Consider the following 24712-nt stretch of genomic DNA (forward strand, 5'->3'; position numbering starts at 1 on the left):
CCTAGAAACTTGCAACCTTGTGAAATAGAAACACTCTCGTCATGTCTGTCATACAAATGGTCTCTGATCCTCCCTAGTCATGCCATTTACCCTTTGTTGCTCTTGTCACAAAGCTTGTCTATACTGGGGTGGGGGGGATGGCTGCCTCTAGTTATAGCTTTGAAACCTTTGCCCCATGCCCAGACACTACTGCTAATGGTGATTGCTACCACTATTGACTTTGTTATAGTTGTAATAGGATAACAAACAAAGCCTTCTGGAAATTTAAAAAAATATACTTTAGCAAAGTTGTATCTTAATCTTTTCATCACACCAAGTTTTGGAGAGGTGAAAAACATGGTGAGAGGCAGAATGGGAGAAGAGAAGCCATAGCCACAGCAAGACAAAGAGTGAGCTCAGCAGCACTGCTTGCCCATCTCAGCACCTCCTGCAAGGACAGCTCAAATCCTAGACCAGCTATATGCATCAGGAAGCCTGCAGCTATATACACATCAGGAAGCCTGCAGCTATATACACATCAGGAAGCCTGCAGCTATATACACATCAGGAAGCCTGCAGCTATATACACATCAGGAAGCCTGCAGCTATATACACATCAGGAAGCCTGCAGCTATATACACATCAGGAAGCCTGCAGCTATATACACATCAGGAAGCCTGCAGCTATATACACATCAGGAAGCCTGCAGCTATACACACCATGAAGCCTGCAGCAATACACAACAGAAAGCCTGCAGCTATACAGGCCAGGAAGCCTGCAGCTGTACACACCAGGAAGCCTGCAGCTGTACACACCAGGAAGCCTGCAGCTGTACACACCAGGAAGCCTGCAGCTATACTCACCAGGAAGCCTGCAGCTTTACACACCAGGAAGCCTGCAGCTATGAAGCCTGCATACCTGCTTATCTACATTGCTTTGACACACAATCTCTTTTGAGAAAATGCTGAGTGACTGTTTCAGAATGCACCAATTTCACAGCTTTCTCCAAACTGAGGAAAATATATTCCCACTTCTGCTCAGGTCTAAAACTGATTTGATTTTTCCATCTATCAAATAAATCAGTTTCTTGATCTACACATAAATTGTATCTTGGGTTTCAAAGTCAGTTGTACCCACTGGGTTTAAATGGATTTTCAATGTTCTTACTCAAAGAGAGACTGACATTTTAATAAACATATGCCTTTATTTAAATGGTGGCAAGCAGAGTAGATTTCGGATTGCGTTTGTTTTTGTTTTTTTTTAATGACTTGATAATGGCTAATATGCACAAAGAGAGCTGTTGCTATGGTCTTTGGGGACATCTTTAAGCAGTCATTTCATATCAGTGTGAAATAAGTTTGGTTTTATCAGAGTTTACTACATTTTCTTGATTTAATTATAAACACTGTTTTACTGGGATTGGAATACAGCTCAGGGGCAGGGTGCTTTGATGAACAAAGCCTTAGCTCAATCCTTGGGATTACAAACAGTAAATCCAGGAAGTTATTCAAATGTGTATAATAGAAATTATGCTTTGGCTTTATATTTCACATGTATAACAGTTGCTTTGAACTAAACACACCTTTCTCCTTTTGTTTTCCTGTGTCCATGTCCTGGCTGAGGGCTAATATGTTAACACAAAGGCCAGTACCACTGACATAGTGTTCATTGCACCCAGAGTTCCACAAGACCAAGAAGTGACACTCTCATTTAAAAAAAAGTCTGATGTAGTTATTATAATTAGGAAAAAGTTTAAAGATACTTGCAGTGTATTTGGCATAATTCTAACACCTCTCTGGATGTTTTAATTTTATATAATGAGCTTATGAATGCTGCTCTGCTGAGTGTTGATGCTGAAAATACTGCTGATAAAATTACCTGTGGCCTGAGGTCAGTATTTCTATTTTAGTCAAGCTTAGAGAATGGCATATATAGCTTGACCATGCTAGCCCTTTTTGTCCTGGGAATACTTTTATTTCTGCCCATCATGTTAAAGCTTGTCTTTAACAACATCAACATGTTGGCAGCCAAAGTACATGGCTTGAACCTGAAAATGGACTCCCAGACAGAGTCATTAAATTAACAGGCTGGCACACCAAGGATGGGTAAGATTCTGCACAGAGCCTTACTAACCTAAGACATAAGTGCATTGCTTTTGATAATGCATATTCTATGATAGGTAAGAAAGGTATTCTTGTCAGAATGACCTAAGAAAGGCTCAGTCTTGTTTATGAAATAAAAAAGGGGGAAGGCAGAGAGCTTTGGGGGCTGCTTGGCAAGAATCTGACATGGGCCAAGGACAAAGAAATGGGCTTCTTGGCAGGAATATGACATTGGCCAAGGACAAGGAAGTAGGCTTCAGGCAGGAATCTGACATTAGGCTAGAACAAAGAAGTAATTTCAGACAGGAACCTAAATTTTAGGCTAGAACCTAAGTAGGCTTCAGACATGAAAATGACTTTGGGCCAGGACAGGAAAGTTGGATCAGATATTTTGGTCATCCTGATAAGCCCTTAGAAACAGTGATCATGGAAGTAGTTACAGAATTTTGTTTATTGCCTTGTCTGTTCTTTTACTATTTGTGTTTATTGTCTTGCTTGTTCCTTGACTATTTGCATCTACTGTATTGCTAGTTCCTCAACCTAGAACTGACCTTAATACTTGCATGTAATTAAAATGGTATAAAAGCAAAAAGTTGGAGGAGGGATAGGATGGGGGATTCTAGGGAGGGGAAATGGGGAAGGGGGTTGACATCTGAAATGTAAATAAATAAAATATCCAATAAAAGAAAAAAAAAACATCTGATACAGAATCAACTATTCATCAGTGTTTTGTGTATGAACATGAGAAAAGAGCAGAAGCTCTGATGCCTAAGAAGAAAAGGAAATCAGACACAGCTAAATTACATCCTTGGAAGAGACAACACTGTACAAAGCCAGGCTGAGTTGAAACTCCAGAGCCCTAGAAGACACTCATTCAAGAACAAGTTGAAGCGGTTGTCTTGCCTAAGTATAAGACTACTCTCTCTGCAGAGAAAAGGCCGAAGGCCAGAAGTATGTTATGTCATCTGTTTTATCTAGGTGACTAATTCTTGGGTGGAGGTGTATTGAGTCCCACCAGATGCCTAGCAATGTCCAGAAATAGTTTTGGTGGCCACAGGTGGGTGTGTCAGTGTGATTTAAGCTGGCACTATGGAGGTATGTACAGGAATGTTTATAAATGTTCTACCATGTACAGCATGGACCCCTACCACCAAGAGGCATTTGATTCAAACATGAGAGTGTGAGAAAGGCTGGCCCCACATTGTAATAGCACGGAGGTGGGGCCATGGTCCCAGCACAAGATGCCTGTGTCAATCAGTAGTCTTCCTAAACAGTACACCAAGTGATCATATGGGAAGATATACCTTCCAGAACAAACACTTCTCTAGGTTTTGTCCTAGTCTCTCTCTGGGGAGCTGAGTCGAGCAGTACTTGAGAGTACAGTAAGAAAAACTGAGAGACTGTGAAAATAAATCAGTACACTGTATTCAGGTAAATAATAACATTGTGTGTTCCTTGGAGCAGCTTAGAATAAAAGAGACTGGGTGGATTTTCTGTTTCTTGGGGGCATCACCAATACAAACTAAAATATTTCTTGGGGGTTCTTGGGATTGTAATTTTGCATTGCATACCTCATTACTCAGATGTGTAGTGGTGAACATAGTGTGAAGTTGCAGAGCTATGGTCCGTGTTTTCCTGTGTTAAAGGAACATGTCTGGAAAGCTCCGAGAAGGGAATTCCTTAACCACCATCAATCCCTGCCCAAGGCAGCTAAGGTGTTAATTTTAGGATCCTTAAACTGGGATAAGTTTGTAGAATTATAAATGAACACATTTCTTCGCTTTAACGTTTTTTTTTTAACAAGTACTTAGATTTTTAAGTTCATAACGATAGAGCCTTTACTTACACTGTTTTCTAATGCACGTGAAAGGATATTTGCTTTGCCCTCCTTTTAGGGATTATCAAACCAGACTGTGCTATGCTTTTTATCAATACAGAATACCTGTTCTCTAGAGTTCTGCTGGACGGTGAACTTGAACTCTGTGCCAGCATGAAGAACCATCTAAAACTTGGTGTGGATGGAAACATCTAACAAAGATTATTTTGTCAACAATATTGATTCCCGCTGATTCTCTAGGCTATCTCAGTTTGAATCGACCTTTGCAAAAACTGTACACTAGGAACTTTGGTCCCTACCAAAAAGGTTTAAGCGGGTTGTGCTGTCTGCCATGTGACCTGTTGTCCCCTCCTATTTGACTCTGGTTCTTTTTTGATAAAGAAGGGGATAACTTCTCATTCACTAAGGGAACGCTCTCTCAGTAGCCATGTTATCTTCAGATCATTATAAATCTCTTAGCAAGTCCTGTTCTCCCTTAGTTCAACTGCTAGAAGTCTTTTGAGTGGATTTCAGCACGAATTCTAACATATGTATAACCCTTTGTGGCATGAAACTCCTAGTTTTAATTTTATCTCACTTATTAATCATTAAAATCTCCCTTAGATACTGCCTAGAAAAAAATATAAATTCTTGTAGCTACAAATTATTGTTTTTTTTTAATTTATGGGAAGTTAGAATCTACTGTGTGAATATATTATATTTGTAATTGAATTTTAACTGGAAATCTAAAGGTTTGGATTGTGACTGGGGGTGTAGCTTAGTTAGCAGTGTGTTTGCTCACCTTGCATGCAAGAGGCCCCGCATACTATTGCCTGTACTTCATAAACCATGCAGGACAGGAAATGTTTATAATCTCAGCACTTAGGGAATAGAGGCAGGAGGATCAGAAGTTCAAGGTCATCCTCAGCTATATCATAAGTTCAAGGTCAGCCTGGGATATGTGAGACCCTGTCTTTAAAAAAAGAAAAAAGAAAAAACCCCTCACATCAGGAGAACTCTGGATGGATTAAAAATTAAAATGTTTAATATTAAATAAGGTGTTACTGGGTTTTCCTATTTTAAAGGTAGAGATGTGGGAAAGTCGTAATCATTACAGAATGAAGAGGGAGGAGGAGGAGGACCAGGAACTCACATATTGATTCTAAAACACTGTTTTCATCATTCACTGAGAGCAAAGACATTTGGAAGAATGCACTAAGATTTATCATCCACAGGTTTCTGAAAAAACAAGAGAAGACCTACAACTGAACACAAAATGATTCTTATTTCAGTTGCTTGGAACAGTTCTTGCATTCAGCAAAAAAATTTTCTATATGTCTAGATACATGCACTTTGAACTTGTCTGTTTAGACAATTGGAAATGTCCACCATAGGTTCTAATTAAGACTATCTACTAATTTCTACAATGATAAGATTCTTGAATTTCTGTATTTATTTAGATTTTAACTTGGACATACATTGACATTTGTTTATAATTTTATGGTACTGTAGGGTTCTGTCCTCTCTACCTATGATAGTTTCCTTAAACAATACGATCCAGTCTTATCACTTTAAATATCACCTATATACCAATGGCTTTCAACTACAATTTTTCCTAGTCTGATGGTGCCTACTTGACCTTAGAGAACAGGTTGGTTCCACAAACTCAGCTAGGGAGCCCTGGAGCTCTTGATTTTACCTCACACTCCACAACCAGCCTGTGGTGTAAACCGTTTCCCCACATACTTGTTCATTGGACCAAGCAAGTCAGACAGCTTTCCACATCACCTGATAAGCCTTCTTCATTCTGCATCCTCAAAGCAGCTTGTCATCCTCTTGCCTGCTGGCCCTGATCTCATCATCCATCATCATCATCACCCAGCCTGCTGCTTTATCTTCCCTGCTTCTTAGAAGGTCAAACTGTGACTCTGTCTCAAGAAAAATCTGTCTGGTGACTCCCCTCCTTCTCCATGATCAAAAAAGACTTTCACAATCTGACCCTCCCATCTTCAAACCCAGCCCCCCCCCCTTTTTTTAACTGTACTCTTACATCCAGATATTTTTTGCTATTTTCCAAGATTTGAACATTCCAAGCACTTGGCACTTCTGCTTAAATCCTTCCATGGCTCCCTCTTTACCCTCAGCCGGGTTGGTTGAGAAACCTTTTCTGACAGTGTGAAGGTGACAACCCTCACTCCTTTATCATATTCTTTGATATTGTTTGGTTCATCTTCCTTGTCAGCCTCTTCAGCCCCAACAATATTCATTTACCTTTTTTATCTGCTGATCCCCATGAATTTGTATGAGGCCTGTAAACGTTCATTTCCTGCTGACTAAGCCGGACCCAGTTCTAACAGCACGCTGTCTTGTAGGATGTAAAGGTGAAGATATGGCATGGGCTGCTTTAATAATTTATGTAAACATAACATGCTGGTCCATAAAAATGACTACCCAGAGAACCAAACCACACAACTTAGTGTATTTATGAACTGGTTTTTCTTAGAAGACTGTGCCTTGGTGTCTAGTAATTGAAACTAACCACTTTTGTTACAATCTAGCAATGCAATGCATTATTATAATCTAGCTTATTTGAATGCAAATAATCACTCAAAGGTCATATTTTCCTATAAGAAATGTGCAAATTATTCAACAGCTTCAGACGGTGTAGACCCATGGGGAGGAGGACAGCAGGAAGGGGCAGAGGGAAATCCTGTGGTGCTAGCTAGCACAGTTTGTTATACCTTGTTTTACAAAGGAACCATCAATATAGTGGCAAACTGCATTCCCTATTCCCTCTAAATTCTGTTCTCAAGCACAATCACCTTGTCACTCAGCACTTTGACTTAGTACCAGCAAGTGCTTTAAACATGGGAGTCAAAATAGTTATATGATGGCACCTACAGGTAGGACACACTGAATGGCAGAGGCAAAAGGATCGTGGCTTCAGGATCAGACCAGACTACACATTCTAAAGGCTACAAAGACAGCACAAAGGTTAGGAGCACTTGCTGTTTTTGCAGAGGATCCGAGTGTGAGTCTCAACTCTCACATCCAGTGGCTCACAATCACCTGTAACTCCAGCCCCACGGAGATTCTACAACCTCCTCTAGTTTCTGTGAGCACATACACATAAGCACATAACCATACATAAATGCATACACATAGGCTTAATTAAAAACAAAAATAAGCTTTTTAAAAAAAAATCAAAATTTTTGATTGGACCTAGGCCCCTTACACATATGTAACAGTTGTGAAGTTTGGTCTTCATGTGGGACACCTAACAGCAGTAACAGGCAGGGACTGTCTCTGACTCTGTTGCCTGACTTTGAATCCCTTCCCCGTAACTGGGCTACCTTGTCTAGCCTCAGTAGAAGATGATACACCTAGTCCTACTGCATCTTGATGTGCCAAAGCAGGTTGATATCCATGAGAGGCCTCCTTTTTTCTGAAGATAGGGGAAAGGGGGATAAGGAGAACAGAGGTGAGAGGGAGGAACTGGGAGGAAAGGAGGGAGGGGAATCTTCAATAGAAATGTAAAGTAAATAAATTACTTAATGAAAAATTTAAAATTAAGAAATAATCAAAATAAATACCTTACATATCCCCAAATGTCACTCGGTCCCAATATTTGATCAGATATCAAATATGTGTTGTGAGAAGACGAAATAAAATAATTATTTAATGGATGATTCATATCTTGGTAGACTGTGTTACACTTCTCTTTAAACAGTTGGCATTCTGATGAAAACATGTATCTTGCAAAACCTTCAATTGACATCTGCCGCTCATTCTTTACTATAAAAAATAAGAAGGATGCAGATATGCCATCAGTAACTTACAACTTTTATATAGCATTTCTAAACTATATAATATATTATAATATATATTATAATATATTATAATATTATAATGCATTTTATATAGCATTTCTAGGGGTAGAACATATTTATAACATAGAAATGTAGAATTAATATTAATTTATTTCTAAATCTTTGGGGGAAATAAATTCTTTTTATCCATGCATGTGCCTACATCTGGTTGTGTGTGTGTGTGTGTATATATATCACATTCTGCAGGTGCCTGCAGAGGCTAAAAGAGGGTACTGGATCATTTATAACTGGATCCAGAAAGTCTGGGTCTGAATTCATTTGCTGTGTGACCTGGAGGATGCTGGTTAATCTCTCCCAGTGCATGAAGGGTGGTTACCAGAAAGCTCACCCCATGAACAGAGCGTTTAGCTCTGTAAATGTCCAGTCCTATTGTTGCTGTTGACTTGTTCAGCTCAAAAGGAAAGTAGAAAAGCATATTCATGTTCGACTAAAGTTGGACCTTTCATTTTAGAGTGTGGGCCTGTCACTTTGACCAGTCTCTGGTCCTTTTACTTTAGACTGGGGTCTAGTCCTTAGAAACCAAGTCGGTTTCTAGGAATTAGTCCTTTCAGAAGTCAAAAAGTGGTATGCATAGCACTAATATTAGCTTTGTTTACAAAAGGACAATAAAATAGGGGGAAGAAGCAATAGAAGCTCAACCGTAAGTAAAGTAAGTGCTAAGTAGCCATTAAAACTTCTGTATCATAAAAATATAGTGATATAAGTAAAAATATAGTGATATATAAACAAATATAATGATATAAAAATATAGTGATATACGTAAGTCATGCAGTGTGTATGGCATTGAATGGAAGGGGAAAGACAGCTTTCAAAACACTGTCACTGGAAGAAAAGCAAACTAAAACAAATCCTGCTGTTGCTATTTTAGCCAAAAAAATAAATAAATAAGTAAAATCTAGAAGAAAACACCTAAAATTTTACACACACACACATACACAAACTGTTTCAAAGCCGCATAAATTCACGAATATGGAGATGTTTCAGAACAAAAGCACCATGCAACATAACAGTAATGGTTTGCATTAATTTATTCATTGGATTTGGCTTGCGGTCCTTTTGAACTCTTGAATAATTAAATAAGTGCATTTAATAATGAATGGAAAACAAGGGACTGGGGAGATGGCTTCTTTGGTGGTGTTTGCTGTTTAAACCTCAAGACCTCAGTTCAAACTCCAGCACTCATGTTAGAAATAGAGAGGGTGGCCTTTAATCCCAGCACTGTAGAGGCAAAGGCTGGAAGATCCCTGGGGCTTGGTTGTCACAAACCTGGCCAAGCTAGACACTTCCAGATTCTGTGAGAGACCCTACCTCAGAAAGTAAGGTGGAGAGCAAATGGCAAGGCACCCAACATCAACCTCTGCACGCACACATGCACACACGAACACATGCACATACAGTAAAAGGATACAGTAGAAGTCAAAATCATTTCCTGTCACTTAAAACCTCTAGATGAAGATCTCACAAGATGGTTCAGTAGACAAAAGTACTTAATAGGCAAGCCTGAGTTTCATCCCTGGAACCCACAGCAAAAGGAGAGAAGAGAACCAACTCCTGAAAGCTGTCTACCTCCACACACATGTTCAAACACACACACACACACACACACACACACACACACTCATCACACAAACAAAATACTCTACAAATACTTTCTAGAAACAATGAAAATTAATCTCTGTGGTTACTGGAAGGCTAATTTGGTACATGTGAGATGAAATCAGGGAGTTGAGCGGTGTTGAGGACTGTAAGATCATGCATTATATTGGCTGAGACTAAACTGATCAATGATTACACTAATAATGTAGAAGTCTTGAGTACATAAGACAGTGTCTACAATGGGTAAGAATTCAGAAATTGAAAGGAGGACAAGGCAATGCCCAAAGTAAATGAAAGTACAGCCCCACGGTGTTGATCACTACCCTTTCGTATCTGTAATTTACCACCCAGAGATAACAGGGCAGTGTGACTCTTTTATAATGTCCACTAAGTCAATGCTACTACAAAGTCCTCATCTGCAAACAACTGTTTCTGACCGACAACAACATGCAGGGATTTAGCCAGACCATCCATCAACTCACTATGTCCTTAGAGAAAGCTTGCTATTATTAAAAAAAAAAAAAAAAAAAAAAAAGAAAGAAAAGGTCAGCCAAACTTCCCAGCCAGTGCTGGTGACAAAGCTGTTAGCTACTTTACCTACTGATGCAAGTTCTGTATGTTTTTGCAAAGGCAACAAAGGTCAACGGTGTTCAGGACAAGCTGGGTCTAGTGCGGGACTTCATCATGTCTGCACCACGAGCACCGTCCTCCCGATATGCATAACGTTATCCTGATGCTGCAGCCTGGACTCTGGCCTACAAGGCCCTCTGTGATTTGCCTCTGCCTATCTGTGAAACTCCCCTCCACCTCATGCCTCAAGTTCTAACACCCCACCAGGGTAGAGTCTCCTTGAAGTAAGATGACAATTAACGCAGAGACCCTCAACCAGTCAACATGCAGAGAATAAGAGGTGGTGTCGTTCCCCAGTCCGGAATAGGATATACATATCATACTGATCTCCATAAGGCTCAGGGATCTTTGGGGAAGAAGAGATGGAAAGATTTGTCAGAGGCAGGGGTGGTAGTTGACATCAAGAAAAGACAGTTTTTCAGGCAGCTACATATGTGAATTTATGCCGTGTTGTAAGCTCACTGCCACAAGCTCCCATTCCTCTGACACACACACACACGCACACACACACACACACACACACACACACACACGACAAACTGCCCTGCCACATGTATGGAGCAACAGGGCCAATCATGGGCCGAGACATCTAAAAATGTGGGTCAACACCAAGGTCCTCTTGTTATAAACTGTTCATATCAGGTGTGCGGTACAGTGATGGAAAGCCAGCATATATGTAGACAACAGTGTTGACCAAGGGGCAGACCACGATTTTATACATGTGTTTTCATGTAATTCACACATGCTCATTCCATAAGTTCATAATTTCTTATTTAAACATATTTAAATAACAGAATGCATAAGATGGCAGACTTCCTATAATTGTTTTATTTCAGATTTTGACTGCATTATACCCATTACACACACACACACAATATATATATATTTATTACCTGATATACTTTATATATATATATATATATATATATATATATATATATATATATATACTTTAGAGTGTGTGCACATATGTATGCATCTTATATGTGCACATGTGTGTATGTCTGTGTAAATGTGTGCGTGCCTACATGTGTGTGCACATGTGTGTATGTGTCTGTGCACTTGTGTCATGACACAAATGTGAAAACCCAAGAATGCCTTACAGAAGTAGTTCATTCTCCCCTTACACCATGTGGGTTTCGGGGATCAAACACAAGTCACCAGGCTTGGCCGCAAGTACTTGTAACAGCTGAGCCATCTCAACGGCCCTTCAAGATGCTTTTCTCTATAGGCACAGGTAATAGAGCTGTCATCTTGCTTTCACAATCAAGGATCTGAACACTTCAGAAGTTCAGTTAAAAGTAGAGATGCAGCCAACTGAGCAGAGATGGGCACCATTGCTGCACATTATAGATTCAGAAAAAGATGTGTATGCAATCTATGAAATACAAAAACGAAATTATACCTAGAAGCTCATCCACACTAAAATTTTAATTCAGGCTTTAACTGTAAGCAGCTTACCTTCTTCAATGGGCTCGTACTTCTGGATGATTTCTGCTAAATCATATTTATCTGTCTCCATTTCATACTGCTCTTGGGTTAGAAACTCAATCAGACTGTTCTCAGAAAGAAGTTTCCTATTTTCAGTATACGTGTTGAAAATCTCAGTGATTTCTTCTCTATGTGCAATACATCGATAAATGGCTCTAAACTCTTCGATGGTGATTCTTCCTTGGCTCTGTCTGTCATTTTCCTACTAAAAAAAAATGACTGGTGGGATCACAGCAGAAGAACGGAAAACACAAAGGAAATGTCACAGTATTCGCATACAAGACGGTGATACATACAAGTTAAAACTCACGCTGCATCCTTCCTGAAGACAAAATGCATTAACCTGTGGAAGGGTTAATTAGGGATCAAGGTCAAAGGTCAAGACAGAGAGGACTTAAGAAGGGCTGTGGAGGAAGATAACGATTGTAAGTTGCTTTTCAATTATGTATTTCCTTCGTGTGGTCCACTCCACATCAGTTCTTTCCTTAAACCAGGCTAGGCCACGGTCATGTGTTCACGAGTCATAGCCTGGACTGTAAATGTCAGACACATTCAGGATCATGGCGGACTGTGAAGGCTGCAGTCATTAAGAAGCACCTTGAAAAGAAGTCTCAGCAATTATTATAGGGTCTGATACAGAAACCAACCAGATGGGCTCTACCGAGAAACAGTGGGTTCATCTGGCAGTTGTGAGAAATTTATATTTAAACCCTCTGAGATAAAAGATCAGGACACAGGCTGGGCTCAGGTTTAAAAAAACCAAAAACCAAAACAAAACAAAACACACTCTGATGTCCTGAAAATAATTGGCCAAAGAAGAAATATGGTACTGGGACTACGGCTCAGCTTGTGGGAGTTTACACACCACACATGAGGCTCTGATTTTAATCCCCAGTACCACATAAATTTGACAGAGTAGTACATGTCCGTAATTGCAGAATAAGCCTATGAGAGCAGGAGGATCAGAATGAAATTCAAGGTCACCCTTAGCTACAAGCAAATTGAAGGACAGAGACTAGCTACATGTGGCTCTGCCTCAAAATATTAATTAATTAAAATTTTAAAAAGTAGAAGTGGCATGATTATTTATTAACTATGGGAAGACATGGAAAACTGCAGAAAATGGAGTTCAAGTAGGAAATGGCAAACACATAAATAAATAACACATAAATAAAAAACAGTTATCAGTGGAATTATGAAAGAATTCAGAAGGGCTTGAAGTTGCAAGCTTTATCATCACAGTAGCGGAATTATCATTGCAAATGAACAAATAAAAAACCCAAAGAACAACAGAAAGCTCAATTGAGGGCTTACAGTTTCAAAAAAGAACTTTCTTAGAAAGTATATGGACTCTCTCAACCCACTGTAAACACTTTGAATAGAAAGATCCCCTGGTGGGGGGGCCATCAGGTTGAAGTAAAATCTGACAAGGATGACGTTGTCTCTCGAATTCCAAAGTGCGGTGGTACTATTGGATGCACAAATTACACTCACTGGGTTTTTAAGTTTTACCTGAAAAAGAGGAATAGATGGCCCCACCCATGCCGTCAGGCTGAGGTGAGAACAGAAAACTTGTACCAAATTGTAGAACTGAATCGGGTGACTTGTCAAGTATTATATATGTCTGCTCCCTGACATCCTCCATGTGTCTCATCTTTTGAAGATTCTTCTATGAAGTATGCAACACTGAAGAATCCCTGTGGTATGACAGGAGATAGGCACACTGGAAATCACCCTTTCCTTTCATTGGGAAGACTTTATGGGTTGAGGGAAGGAGGGTGGTATCATAGATGTCTCTACAAAAGAGTGTAGGAAGCAACCTGAGCTGGGAGTGAAAAGGGAAGGGAAGGGTATCCACTCAGTGGGATGCTACCCCACCCACTGCAGTGCTACTGTGCCAATGGAAAGGGAGCTAGGACAAGTTTTGGAGCAAGGCCACTATCTGTGTTTCTCAACTCATATCCTGAGTCTCAAGGGTACTGGAAATCATACAGCACTTTCAAATTAAGTAAGCTCAAAATTAAACATTTTGTCACTTAGTAAACTAACATGGTTCCAATGATCAGTTTGGAATTCTGAAACTTGAGGTCCCTAACAGTGAATATTAAATAATAGACCTGTCTCACTCAACTCTTCATTAAAAAAAAAATCTTAATTAAAAAATCTGTAAAATTCAAAGTGAGCCTGTATTCAGAAACATTTTTGTTACACTTGATTATATAAATCAAAACTTCTAGATGTTTTACCTAGATGTTACCCACCAGGTAACGCACGTTTTGTTAACGTTCAATCAAGACACAAACCTCAAATGTCCTCCACTGACTTTATTTTTTGTAATGTGTATTTTTTTTCTCCTGATAAATGAAAGTTGCCATTTGGTATGTTAAAAAGTTGGGGAAAAAGATCAAACAAAATGTCACAAAACCACAGAATTGTTTTGACTATTCCATACCAAAAGACAATTGTAACTTCCAAATCATAGTACGAAAAGTAAAAGCTACAAAAGATAATCAGGATTGCACCACTGAATGGGGCGGGGGGAGGGGTAGCTAATAGAAAGGGAAAAGTCAAGGGAGAGCAGGAGAAAGAGAGACAATGAAAAGATTCAAGCCTTAGGTTGAGATATTGGACACCAGAGTTTCAGGATTGCCATATTAGTATGTCCCCTGTAAAGAATCCCCAAGATGAATACCTGATCACCCTTGTCTTCATGACACCCTACCTATACTGTGTACACATTGCCATAAGACCCTGAAGATGTCAGTGGCAGTTTCTGCTCTGTCGCTCTTGTACCTCACACAGTAGGTGCTCTGAATTACTGTTCCACAGCACAGATACTCTGCTGTCCCCTGTGTGATAGAAGCTGAACTCTTGGTGTGTGGTGTCATTCTTTGACTTCTTAATCTGCTAGCGTCTGCTATCTGTAGAATCTGTAGGTTCTGTAAGTGGTTTTTAAGTGGTAAGTCTATTTAGTTATTAATATGACCCAGCCAACCCCCCAATAATCAAGGCAAAGTCCTATGAACTTTTAAATCATCTTTAGCACAATTGCTAGGCAAATTACCACTAATCTATTTCTCTATTCACTAGACTGTTAATTCACAGCTACGATTCCCCAACTACTTGCTGTTAGAGTCTTGCTGGGTTATTTCTGTTCCATCAGCTTCTCCTCGGGGCATTTTACTCAGCCACTGGTCCATCAAGTCTAATGGAGACTTCCTGTTCTCTTTCTCCCTCCCTCTCCTCTCTCTATCTTCCTCTTCCTTTTCCTCTTTTTCTGGTTCCTACCTGTAACCCCAGCTCAATAAATGAAACTCTGCCTACCTTTACTCTCCCCAGTGAAATTAGCTATTGCCACTTTTATTTAACAATGGCTTTAAATTGAGGGAGGGTCAAGGTTTACACAACAAAAGCTGGTGTACATGAAAACTGCTCATGAGGGCAACCAGATCTTGGGCTCTAGAATTTAGCATTTGTATACCCTGCACCAGACCAACCACCAACAATGTTCCAGGATCTGTTACCCAGGTTGTGTTAAACATCCAACTCGGTCAGAGAGTTTATTTCTTATACTCTTGTTATTTTAAAGAGTACTTCACTGAGGGTGTTCAGAATCTTATCCTTCACATAAAAGTTTTAGATTTACCAATATTTTCCATGAATTTGAAAAGATGTATATTTTAGTACATTTATTTGTATGTGTATCTAGGCATGTGCATACCATTGCATATATGTGGAAATCAAAAGATAAGCCTTAAGAGTGGGTTCTTTTTCTCTACCTTGTGGGTCCTGTAGATTAAACTCAGTTGATCAGTCTTGGTCCCAAGCTGCCTTACTCAGTGATTTACCTCACAGCCATCTAATGACAGACCCAGAACAAGGAGAGAAAAATAAAATCCCAGGCAGCTAACTAATGGATTGAGCATCTTACACATAAAGTTGTCAGGCAGAGTGAATGTAAATCTTGTTCCATGGATCACCAGCAAGTGGAGGGATAGAAAGGACTCTTCTGTTGTCTACTAGGGGATGTAAGAGGAAAGACTGTTTGTGAAGGATCAACAAGGTTAGAAGCCATAAGCAGGTCAATTAGGCACAATGACCTGGTTGAATGGGTCAAGGTTGTGAGTTTGTGAGTAGAATTACCTATACCCAGGTTCTAATCAATCAATCAATCAGTCAGTCAGTCAGTCAGTCAATCAATCAATCCCATACTGCTACCAGGTTATTCATCAAAAAATATTTGGTATTTTCCTTGTCAAAAATGTTAATGATTATCTATTGCCTACAAAACTAAACTTAAGTTCTAAAGTCTACCCTTTTTAAGATGTCTGCTATAAAGCAGTTGTGTTGACTCATGCCTATAATCTGAGTATTTGGGAGGTAGAGACAGTCAGATCAAGAGTTCAAGTTCATCCTAGTGTTGCACAAGGAGTCTTAGGCCTGCCTGGCTCACAAGAAACTGTTAAAATTAGGAGTAGAGAAGGGGAGAAGGAAACGAAGACTTAAAAAGCAAGAGGAGAGGGAAGAGGAGAGGGAAGAGGAGGGGAAGGTGGTGAGAGGAGGGGAAGGTGGTGAGAGGAGGGGAGAAGAGATCGGGACTGCAAGAAAGGAAGACAAGGAGGAGAGGAAAGGATGGAAAGAAAGGAGTGAAAATAAAGGCAAGGAAAGGAGAGGAAGAAAAAAGCAGAGACAAGGAAAAACTTGCCGGGCGATGGTGGCGCATGTCTTTAATCCCAGTACTTGGAATGCAGAAGCAGGTGGATTTCTGAGTTCTGAGTTCTGAGTTCGAGGCCAGCCTGGTCTACAGAGTGAGTTCCAGGACAGCCAGGGCTACACAGAGAAACCCTGCCTCAAAAAAACAAAAAAAAAAAAGGAAAAACTTGCCTCCCTCTGGCCCCAAACAGCTTTTCTCCCAAGCCCTCCATGGATTCTACTCCAGCCATGTTTGATTCCTTTCTATTCAACAAGCTCTCCTGCTGTGCACTCTGTGCACGTGGTTTCACATTCTTTGGTCTTTAAAGAATTTCACCTCCACATCTTCTAGAGTCTTTCAGGTTTTCTGGGACATTCATCTCAGCCTACTCAAGAGTGAGTTCCGTATTCCCTTCTCTCCAGAGAAAGCACCTTCCTCCTTTCCCACAGTGAGTACTTTCTAAGAGAGCTATGGATTTATCAAGGGTTGCTAATTGCCTGGAGACTATGAAGTCTATGGAGACCTAAGTCCTGTAGTAACAAATTCTTAAAATTCTAAAGGATATAATTTCATACTTGACTAACAAGCAGAGGTATGATCGAAGACTAGGTATGGGTATTGAAGTCACAGGTAATATTGCTTATAAAATATTATAATGCTATAAGTTAAAGACCATTAAAAGTCAAAGCAATAAATCTTTTTGTAAACGTATAATAAAAATTGTTTAATAAATTTTTGCTCAAGCCACGACTCAATAATTCATCTTGTAGAAAGAACTTTGGAACATATTGCCAAGATCATAAACTTAAATGTTTTTATCTAAATTTGTAATAAAAAGTCACCTTGTGAAACAATAAATTTATGCCATAATCTATGTCAGCTCTCTAGGAAATCAATACATTTTGAGTAATTCCTAATGCAACTTCATTCACTCTTTACAAAGTGCATAGTTTGTACATGGACAAGTCATAAATGTCTCATTTACGGCTACAACAATCCTGTGGGATTAATATCCCCCATTTTACAGACGAAGAAATTTGCTTAGGAGATTTATGATTTGCAAAAACAGTAGCTAAGCCTAAAATCTCTATATTTCAAGGCACTGCCAGATTTTAGTCACCAAGTCAGTGTTGTTTCGTTCGATTTACTTCAACAGAAGTGAATTCATGAAGAATGAAAAATTTAGCAATAGGAGTTAAGTAAGAGTAGTTGCTCTGGAGAGATTGTTCAATAGACAAAGAACTTGTCAGGCAAGTATAAAGACTGGAATTCAGATGGCCAGCATCCACCCAGCAAGCTGGGAGCATGTGACGGAACACCTGTAATCCCAGCTCTCAGGAAGCAATGATGAGCAGTTCCTTCAGGCAAGCTGATTCGTCAGCCTCGTAGAATCTGAAATCTCAGGATCACTGGAAGGAGGCTGCCTTGGTAAGTAAACTGGTAAATGATCAAGAAGATACCATTGTCAACCTCAGACTGCTACACACATGTGCGTGTACATGCAAGCATGCACACACACACACACACACACACACACACACACACACACACACAGACATGCTCACAATATATATGCATATGCCAAAAAAGACTTCAGTACTCAAGATGATAAATCTGAAGACACACACAAAAATTCAGCCAGACAATACACCTCCCTTATGTTTTTATTTAATCACCCTTTGAATGTCAGTTTATCAGACACAACAAAGTATCAGAAAGCTGAGAACTGCTTTCTTAGATAAGTGTACCACAGACATAACTATTGTTTCCAAAGTTCTCAGGGTCGGGTCGTGGGGTCACTTTTTAAAGTTTTTTTCTTAACTGTATTCTAACCGTATTCTGGCTCTAATTTTTAAAAAATTTTACATTTATATATTTTCATGGGTGGGTATGTATCACAGCATATATGAAGGTCAGAGGGCAACTGTGGAAAGTCAGTTCTCTGCTCCCCCACAAGGGTTCCAGAAAGAAAGTGGCATCACTCAATGAACCGTTCCCACTGGCCCTTCTGCCCCTGAATTGTATAAACACTGTTGTCATAATAACATCAAAACTATTTTACCCCCTCAAAATAAACATTAAGCCTGCCCATGACTGAACAGTAAGATTTCCACTGGTGACTCATTCCCATGCTCTGGTAACTGTTGACCATACTGTAAAGTCCTTTCAATGTGGCAGGTGATTTTCTCACCCTGGTTCAGATCATCTGTGTCTGAGAGAAGCACCAAAGCCATATGAGGATGTATAGATGATGTCTACCAACCTTCACATCTGATATGCTTTTTAAATCCATTGCTGTCTCCACATTTATTGCAAGTAGAGTCTGTTAAACCAGGAAGAACATGACTTTCTCCCTCTTAGGATATGCTACTAGGTAGAAAACCCTAGCTTTAAAAAAGTCTCATTGGGGGGTGGGGGAGGTGGCAACTTTCGTGTTCAGATGTGAATTTAGATATGAGCTGATTCCTCATCTCCCAAAAATATTATCTGAAGGCTCAAGACCCCCGATGATCTAGATTGGCCAATCTAGCAATTTTTTTTCTCTAATTCTCAAAAAGAAAGCTGTCAACTTTCTAGGACAAAGTTCAGCTGAAACCCTCGTTTTCTTGCTTTATTCATTGCCACGACCTCTGATACGCAGTGAGAGAATCAAGCCAGAACTCTTCGTGCTAGCTCTTTAAACAAAGAAATCTCAGTAGAGTTTCTCCCTTGGAATAAGTAAAATTCAAGTATTTCTCTGGGTTGTTCATTCTTTTTTATATAGGAAAGCAATCTATTCCATTATAAGCACTTACACAGCTTAGGCATGGAGAGTAACAGGCCCTGACGCAAAGGATTCTGGGGCATGTACCTGGACCTATTTACATCTTCTTCATGGTTGATCTTGGTTTCTATTTCTATTTTTCCTCCCGACAGAGCCAGAACCTCCAAATTCTCCAAAGGCATCCAACTGAGCATCATCACTAGGGAGCTGGACACTGACTGATCTGGTGGTTTGGTTCACCCGATGTGTTTGTTCCCAAGACAAGCAATGAATGCTGAAATCTTTGCCTTCAGGCAGTGTCCCATCTGGAAGCCACTGGGCAGTTAAGGTGGGCCACTTCAGGGCCTGGGTCACCATCAAAGCATAAAACAGAAACCGCTCTTTTCCCATATTTCGTACTCCTCATTAATCACCCACTCTTCCTCTTCATCATCAAAGGCTGAATCCTTGACCGTCAAGGCATCAGGTCAGGCAAGCTGGGAAGGCTTGGGCAATCCTAGGGTTGGTCATGTGTTACAGGAGTGGCGGGGAGACTTTGAGTTGGTTACAAATTATTTAAATTACATAGCTTGGGCAAAATGGACATAAAACATTTACACATTTTGGCTCAGTGGGATGGCTCAGCAGGTAAAGGAGCTTGCCACCAAGACTGACAACCTGAGTTCAATCCCAGTACCCACATAGTGGAAGAAGAAAACTGACCCTCCTCAAGGGTGTTTTCTGACCCCCCCCCCCACTTGCACACTGTGGCACATGTGCATACACAAACTCCCACACACAAATAATTCTAAAAAGTTTTTAAAGTTGACATATTTTTACAAACACACTTACAACTTAATAAATTTGGGGATAACTATGAAACTAATAGAATATGTTGGGTATCATATATATGTTCATTCTATTCCAACGTGTTCTTCTGCCCTGTGTGTGTGTCTATGTGTGTGTGTGTATGAGTGAGAGAGACAGAGAGAAAGAGACAGAGAACAGCCAATATAAAATCTACTCATGAATTCTATGACTGTAATGCATTTTCACATACCACAGACAGTCTCCCATAAGTATACCTCAAGGACCTTTCATATTGTAGCTGAGGCTGTATCCTTTGAGTAACCAAGGACAACAAAGTCCTCCATGTTGTTCCGTATCAGATCACCTGCGACTAGAGACCATTTTACTTCTGCTATTCCAATTTAAATCTGTTTTATTTCTTCATCTTAACTAGCATCCCTGGCTAGCACAGTGTTTCCTACACTGTAGCATAGATTAGAATAGTTAGTGTGGAAACATTTGCTTGTTCCAGCTCACAGAGGCAAGTCTTAAGAGTTTGAGGTTGTTGGTTTGTTTGAACTTTGTGTTTGCTTTCTGTTTTCAGTTTTTTGTTTGTTCCTGGGTTTTGTTTCTGGGTTTTGTGGTTTTTTCAGTTGGTTAGTTTGGATTTGGAGGATTTTTTTTTTCTGATGGCAGTGGTGGGGTTTTTTGTTTGTTTGGTTGGTTGGTTGGTTGTTTGGTTGGTTGGTTTTGTCTTAAGATCATTTCTTTTTATACAATTTCCTTGAGAGTTTTATATGTGTGCATGCTCATGTGTATGTGAGTGATTGGGCGGATATTTATGAGTACATACACATGTGTATACAAGGAGGCAGAGATCAACATTAAGTGTCTGAAGTCAACATTAGGTGTCTGAGGTCAATATTAGGTGTCAGAGGTCAACATTAGGCATTGCTCTCAGTCACTTTCCCACATTGGAAGACAGGGTTTTAGAGACAGGGTATCTCATGAAATCAGGAGCTCAATGACTGACTAGACTGACTAGTCAGGATCTTCCTGTCTCTACCTCCCCAGGGTTGGGTTTACAAGTATGTGTTACTGTCAGGATCCATGATTCACTGAAGAATGAAACACCAGACTCAAAAAGTATGTAAACGCAAAGAGTGTTTTATTCTGCAGAAGTCCAGCATGCTGGGGTCTCCCCATTACCAGAATAGAAAGAAAACCAAGTGAGCTTGCAGGCTGATTTAAAGCACATTAGAGAATTCCAGAGAAGGTGGCCTCTATGTTAATCTGTTGGGTCCATCTCTATAGACATTCCATTACAGGGGTGTGGGGGCTGAAAACTTGCTGAGGAGGTCTGGAAACTTCTGCTGACCCATTGTCCTTACTTCAGGCCAGGTGACAGGGCAACGTCTGAGGCCTGCACTTGCCTGGAACTGCCCAGTTCTTGGAAACAGAGATTTAGCCTAGTTTCCCGCACTGCCAATTTGAAGCCCATGATGGAATCAGCCTAGTCTTCTTCTCATTACAATATCTGGCTTTTCCCATGAGTACTAAGGATCCAAAACCAGGTCCTCAAGCCAAGCACTTTGCTTATTGAACTATCTCCCCAGATCTAGCTTTATATATTTTTAATTTACAAAAAAAAAAAAAAAAAAAAAAAAAAAAAAAAAAAAAAAGAGTTGAGCGTTTGAAGGTTATCGTGTAATTTCATTTTATCTTTCATTTTCTTGATGCGGTGAGTAGGAATGTTTTCTGGGATTGAGCCTTCCTTGCATCTGAGTGACAGCTCCATTTTGGTCATGGTGTAGAATCCTTCTTGAAGGCTGATGAATTTGGCTTGCTAAGATATTGGTAAGGAGGTTTGTACCGGTGTTCACCAAACATGCTGGCTTATAGTTAGCTGTTCTGAGGCGTTCGTGCTCAGCTTTGATACCAGGATTCTGCTGTGGTTATAAGATAGCATTATAATCATTTTCTTTTCTGTTTTTCTAGAACTGTTTTAAAAGGATGAGTCTTGGCTCCTTCTTAGATTAAATCTTTATCTAAAAAGCCATTTGTCCCTAGGATTTTCTTTATTGACTATTTCACTTAGTGACTATTGGTTATTATTATTGGCCTATTTAAGTTTTCTAGTTCTTTTTTATTTAGTTCTCATAGGCACTCGGTGGTCATGTATTTCTCCATTTCCTATAAGTCTGCTAATCTGCTGCTCTGTGGGGTCCATATTCCCTCATGATGTCCTTTCATTCTGTGGGTCAGTTGTAACATCTCTTCTTTCCCTTACTAATTTATTCCTTTGAGCCTCCTCTCTTTTTCTCTGTCTCTCTAATGGTTTGGTTTGTCAATTATTTCATTAGTTACTGTGATTACTGTTTATTCTTTTTTTTTTAAAAGCAGGTGTCATGTAAGCCAGACCAATATCAAATCTAATACATAGCAGAAACTCACCTTGAACTCTTCATCTCAGCCCCCCCCCCCCATGCAAGGATTACAAGTGTGTTCTCCTACAACAGCTTTTGTGCCAATCACCACTATCCTGTTCCTTTGAGCTTTTTTCTTCTCCCATGTCATCAAAATTAAACACTACCATTCACTTTTTACATTTAATCCTATCAGACAGTCCTAATTTTGACCTTTATCCCAGATCTGGTGTGACTGCTTCTATATACTCAGGAAATTGTTCCAAGCCAATGTCCTGGTATTATTTTAAAATTTAAAGTAAATAGCCATTAGTTTATTCTGGTCTTAAGATACTGGTTTTCTGCATGTATTTTTCAATACTTATTTAGCTTCATGTATATGTATCTGAGTATGTAAGGTACCAATTACTTAAAGGAGCTGGAAAAGGTCAGAAGAAGGAATTGGGTTCCTTGGAATTAGAATCACAGGCAGTTGTGAGGCACCCTGTGTATGCTGGGAACTACACACAGGTCCTCAACAAGAGCAGTCAGTGCTGTCAACCAGTGAGCCATCTCTCCAGCCCCATGTGCATTTTCTAAACTACTGAAGTATCTACTAATGTCTACTTACTCTGTAGTAAACTCTTCATAGAATAGAACAGGCAGAGAGAATGTGTCATCTCACCTTAAAAATATGTTTCACATGAGCAAAGTGGCATGGGAAATCAAGTTTATCAAGCAGTTTGTGAGTAATTTCAACGCTGATTTTTCCACCTCTAAAATCATCCTGAATCTTTGATAAAAACCATGTATGAAACACAGAAAGTTAAGGAAATTCTCAAAGTCACTTACTGAGGGATTTAAAATTCTTAGAGAAATAATTTGTCTTCAGCTTTAATAGTTCATCTATCTTATGCTTAGATACTTAAATATTTAATACTTAGATACTTAAATACTATATACAATATACATATACTATATACAATAAAACAATAGTTTTTTTCAACTATGGGAAAGATGTGAAAGATATAAAAAGACACAACTCAGTTAAAATTCAGGACAGTTTTTTTTAAAAAAACAAAGAAATAAAGTTAGCCCTTAGGGAATTCATTATTCTTATTATTACACACTATTTGCCTGAAAGCCTGATCCTGAGAGCTACTGGACTCCAAGATTCTTTCACCCACCTGACCTTCCTTATCAAGAAAGATGAGAAAATCAACACTTAATCTTACAGAAGTCAGAGCACTGGATACATTCATAAAACATTATTAAACATGGGCGACTGTGCGTTCAGTGGCGACATGACTGGCTTAATTATTACGCGAGTCAAATGTCCTACAGGTGAAAGTCACTCCAATGTCTGCTCCATCTTAGGTTGTTAAAACTAATGAGTAGCTCTTAACCTTACTAACTGTGGCTCAATACGGAAAAATGCATTTTCTTATCACAACAAGAACAACAGTGACATAGAGGAATCTAAGAAAACCCAGAAAGCTCAGAACTGTGAGAATAAGCAGAAAGCTCATACTTAAAATGGCAGAGACTTAAATTAACGACTTGTAAAAAGGGTGAGAGTCACATGAAGAGGCAGAACCAAGCAAGAGGGGAGATGAGGCAGAGAGACCTTCTGAATGGATATCTTGCTTCTGCGAGCTCAAGATATCGGATTTCCATGATTTCATGATCTGGGCCGCTTGTCCTCCCATAAAGGGGCTCTTCGTCTAAGGTGTCACTTAATCTCAGAAGTAACTCTGTCTTTTTGTGATAGTCATCAGCTGTTCTCACCGCTGCCGCTTTTCTAGGGAAAAGGCAGAGAACACACAGCCTGTTGCCTTCGCTCTTACAGATCAGCATACACTCAAAAAGTGCACACACGTAAACACAGAGGGAGGGCATGGGGGACATAAAAGATGTAGTCCCTGCCTAAAATATTGGACTACTTATGTTCTGAGAATTCCTAATCCCACTGGCATTTTCAATAAGGTTCATTTGTGTGTGTGTGTCTCTGTGTGTGTGTGTGTGTGTGTGTCTGTGTGTCTGTGTCTGTGTGCACACGCATGCACACAACCTCACACTTGTGTAATGTGTGCACTGAGATCAGAGGACACCCTGCAGGAGTCATTATCTCTCCTTCCATCATGTGGGTCCTGGGAACCCAACTCTGGTTCTCAAGCTTGGTGGCAAGTACCTGTCCAGGCTGAGCCATTTCTCAGCCTTCACTGTATCTCATTTTGTGTTTCCTATTTTGTTTCTAACCCTCAAGCCTTTCATCACAATGTTTACCTGGAGGGTGGGGCAGCTATTCTAAGGACCTGAGTGGAAATCAGTACCATATAACAGTTAAGAGACCACACGCTCTCCAACACTGAGTCCAAACCCCAGGCAATGGCTCTAGACTGCCAACAACATATAACAGACACAGAGAAAACATACCACTTTTGAAGAAGACTTGTTCAGAAGCTAGGTTCTGAAAACCTTCCCAGCTGGTGTGTAACTCATTGGCTGAACCCCACGCTATCATTTTCTTCTTTAGGTTTTGAGCATTCATTGTGACGTCATTAGAAGTTCCGTGCTT

General features: G+C 39.8%; 1 protein-coding gene across 2 annotated transcripts in view; it reads right to left on the reverse strand.

Moving 5' to 3' along the window:
• Plcz1 (phospholipase C zeta 1) overlaps window positions 1-24707 on the reverse strand; it is a 51466-nt gene extending 26759 nt beyond the window's left edge. Inside the window, exons 1-5 of one of the 2 annotated variants that reach the window (XM_034512129.2) lie at window positions 24571-24707; window positions 23777-23935; window positions 22820-22943; window positions 11475-11706; window positions 7491-7692 (exon numbers count right to left, since the gene is read on the reverse strand). In XM_034512129.2, the coding sequence (XP_034368020.1) occupies window positions 7491-7692; window positions 11475-11706; window positions 22820-22943; window positions 23777-23811 (593 nt within the window). In that variant the 5' untranslated portion in view covers window positions 23812-23935; window positions 24571-24707. Of the gene's footprint in view, window positions 1-7490; window positions 7693-11474; window positions 11710-22819; window positions 22944-23776; window positions 23936-24570 lie in introns of both variants that reach the window. The other variant, XM_076940721.1, reaches the window with a different exon arrangement.
• Between the last annotated feature and the right edge of the window lie 5 nt (window positions 24708-24712).

The sequence above is a fragment of the Arvicanthis niloticus genome, chromosome 9 (assembly GCF_011762505.2).
Source record: "Arvicanthis niloticus isolate mArvNil1 chromosome 9, mArvNil1.pat.X, whole genome shotgun sequence".
Taxonomy (NCBI): domain Eukaryota; kingdom Metazoa; phylum Chordata; class Mammalia; order Rodentia; family Muridae; genus Arvicanthis; species Arvicanthis niloticus.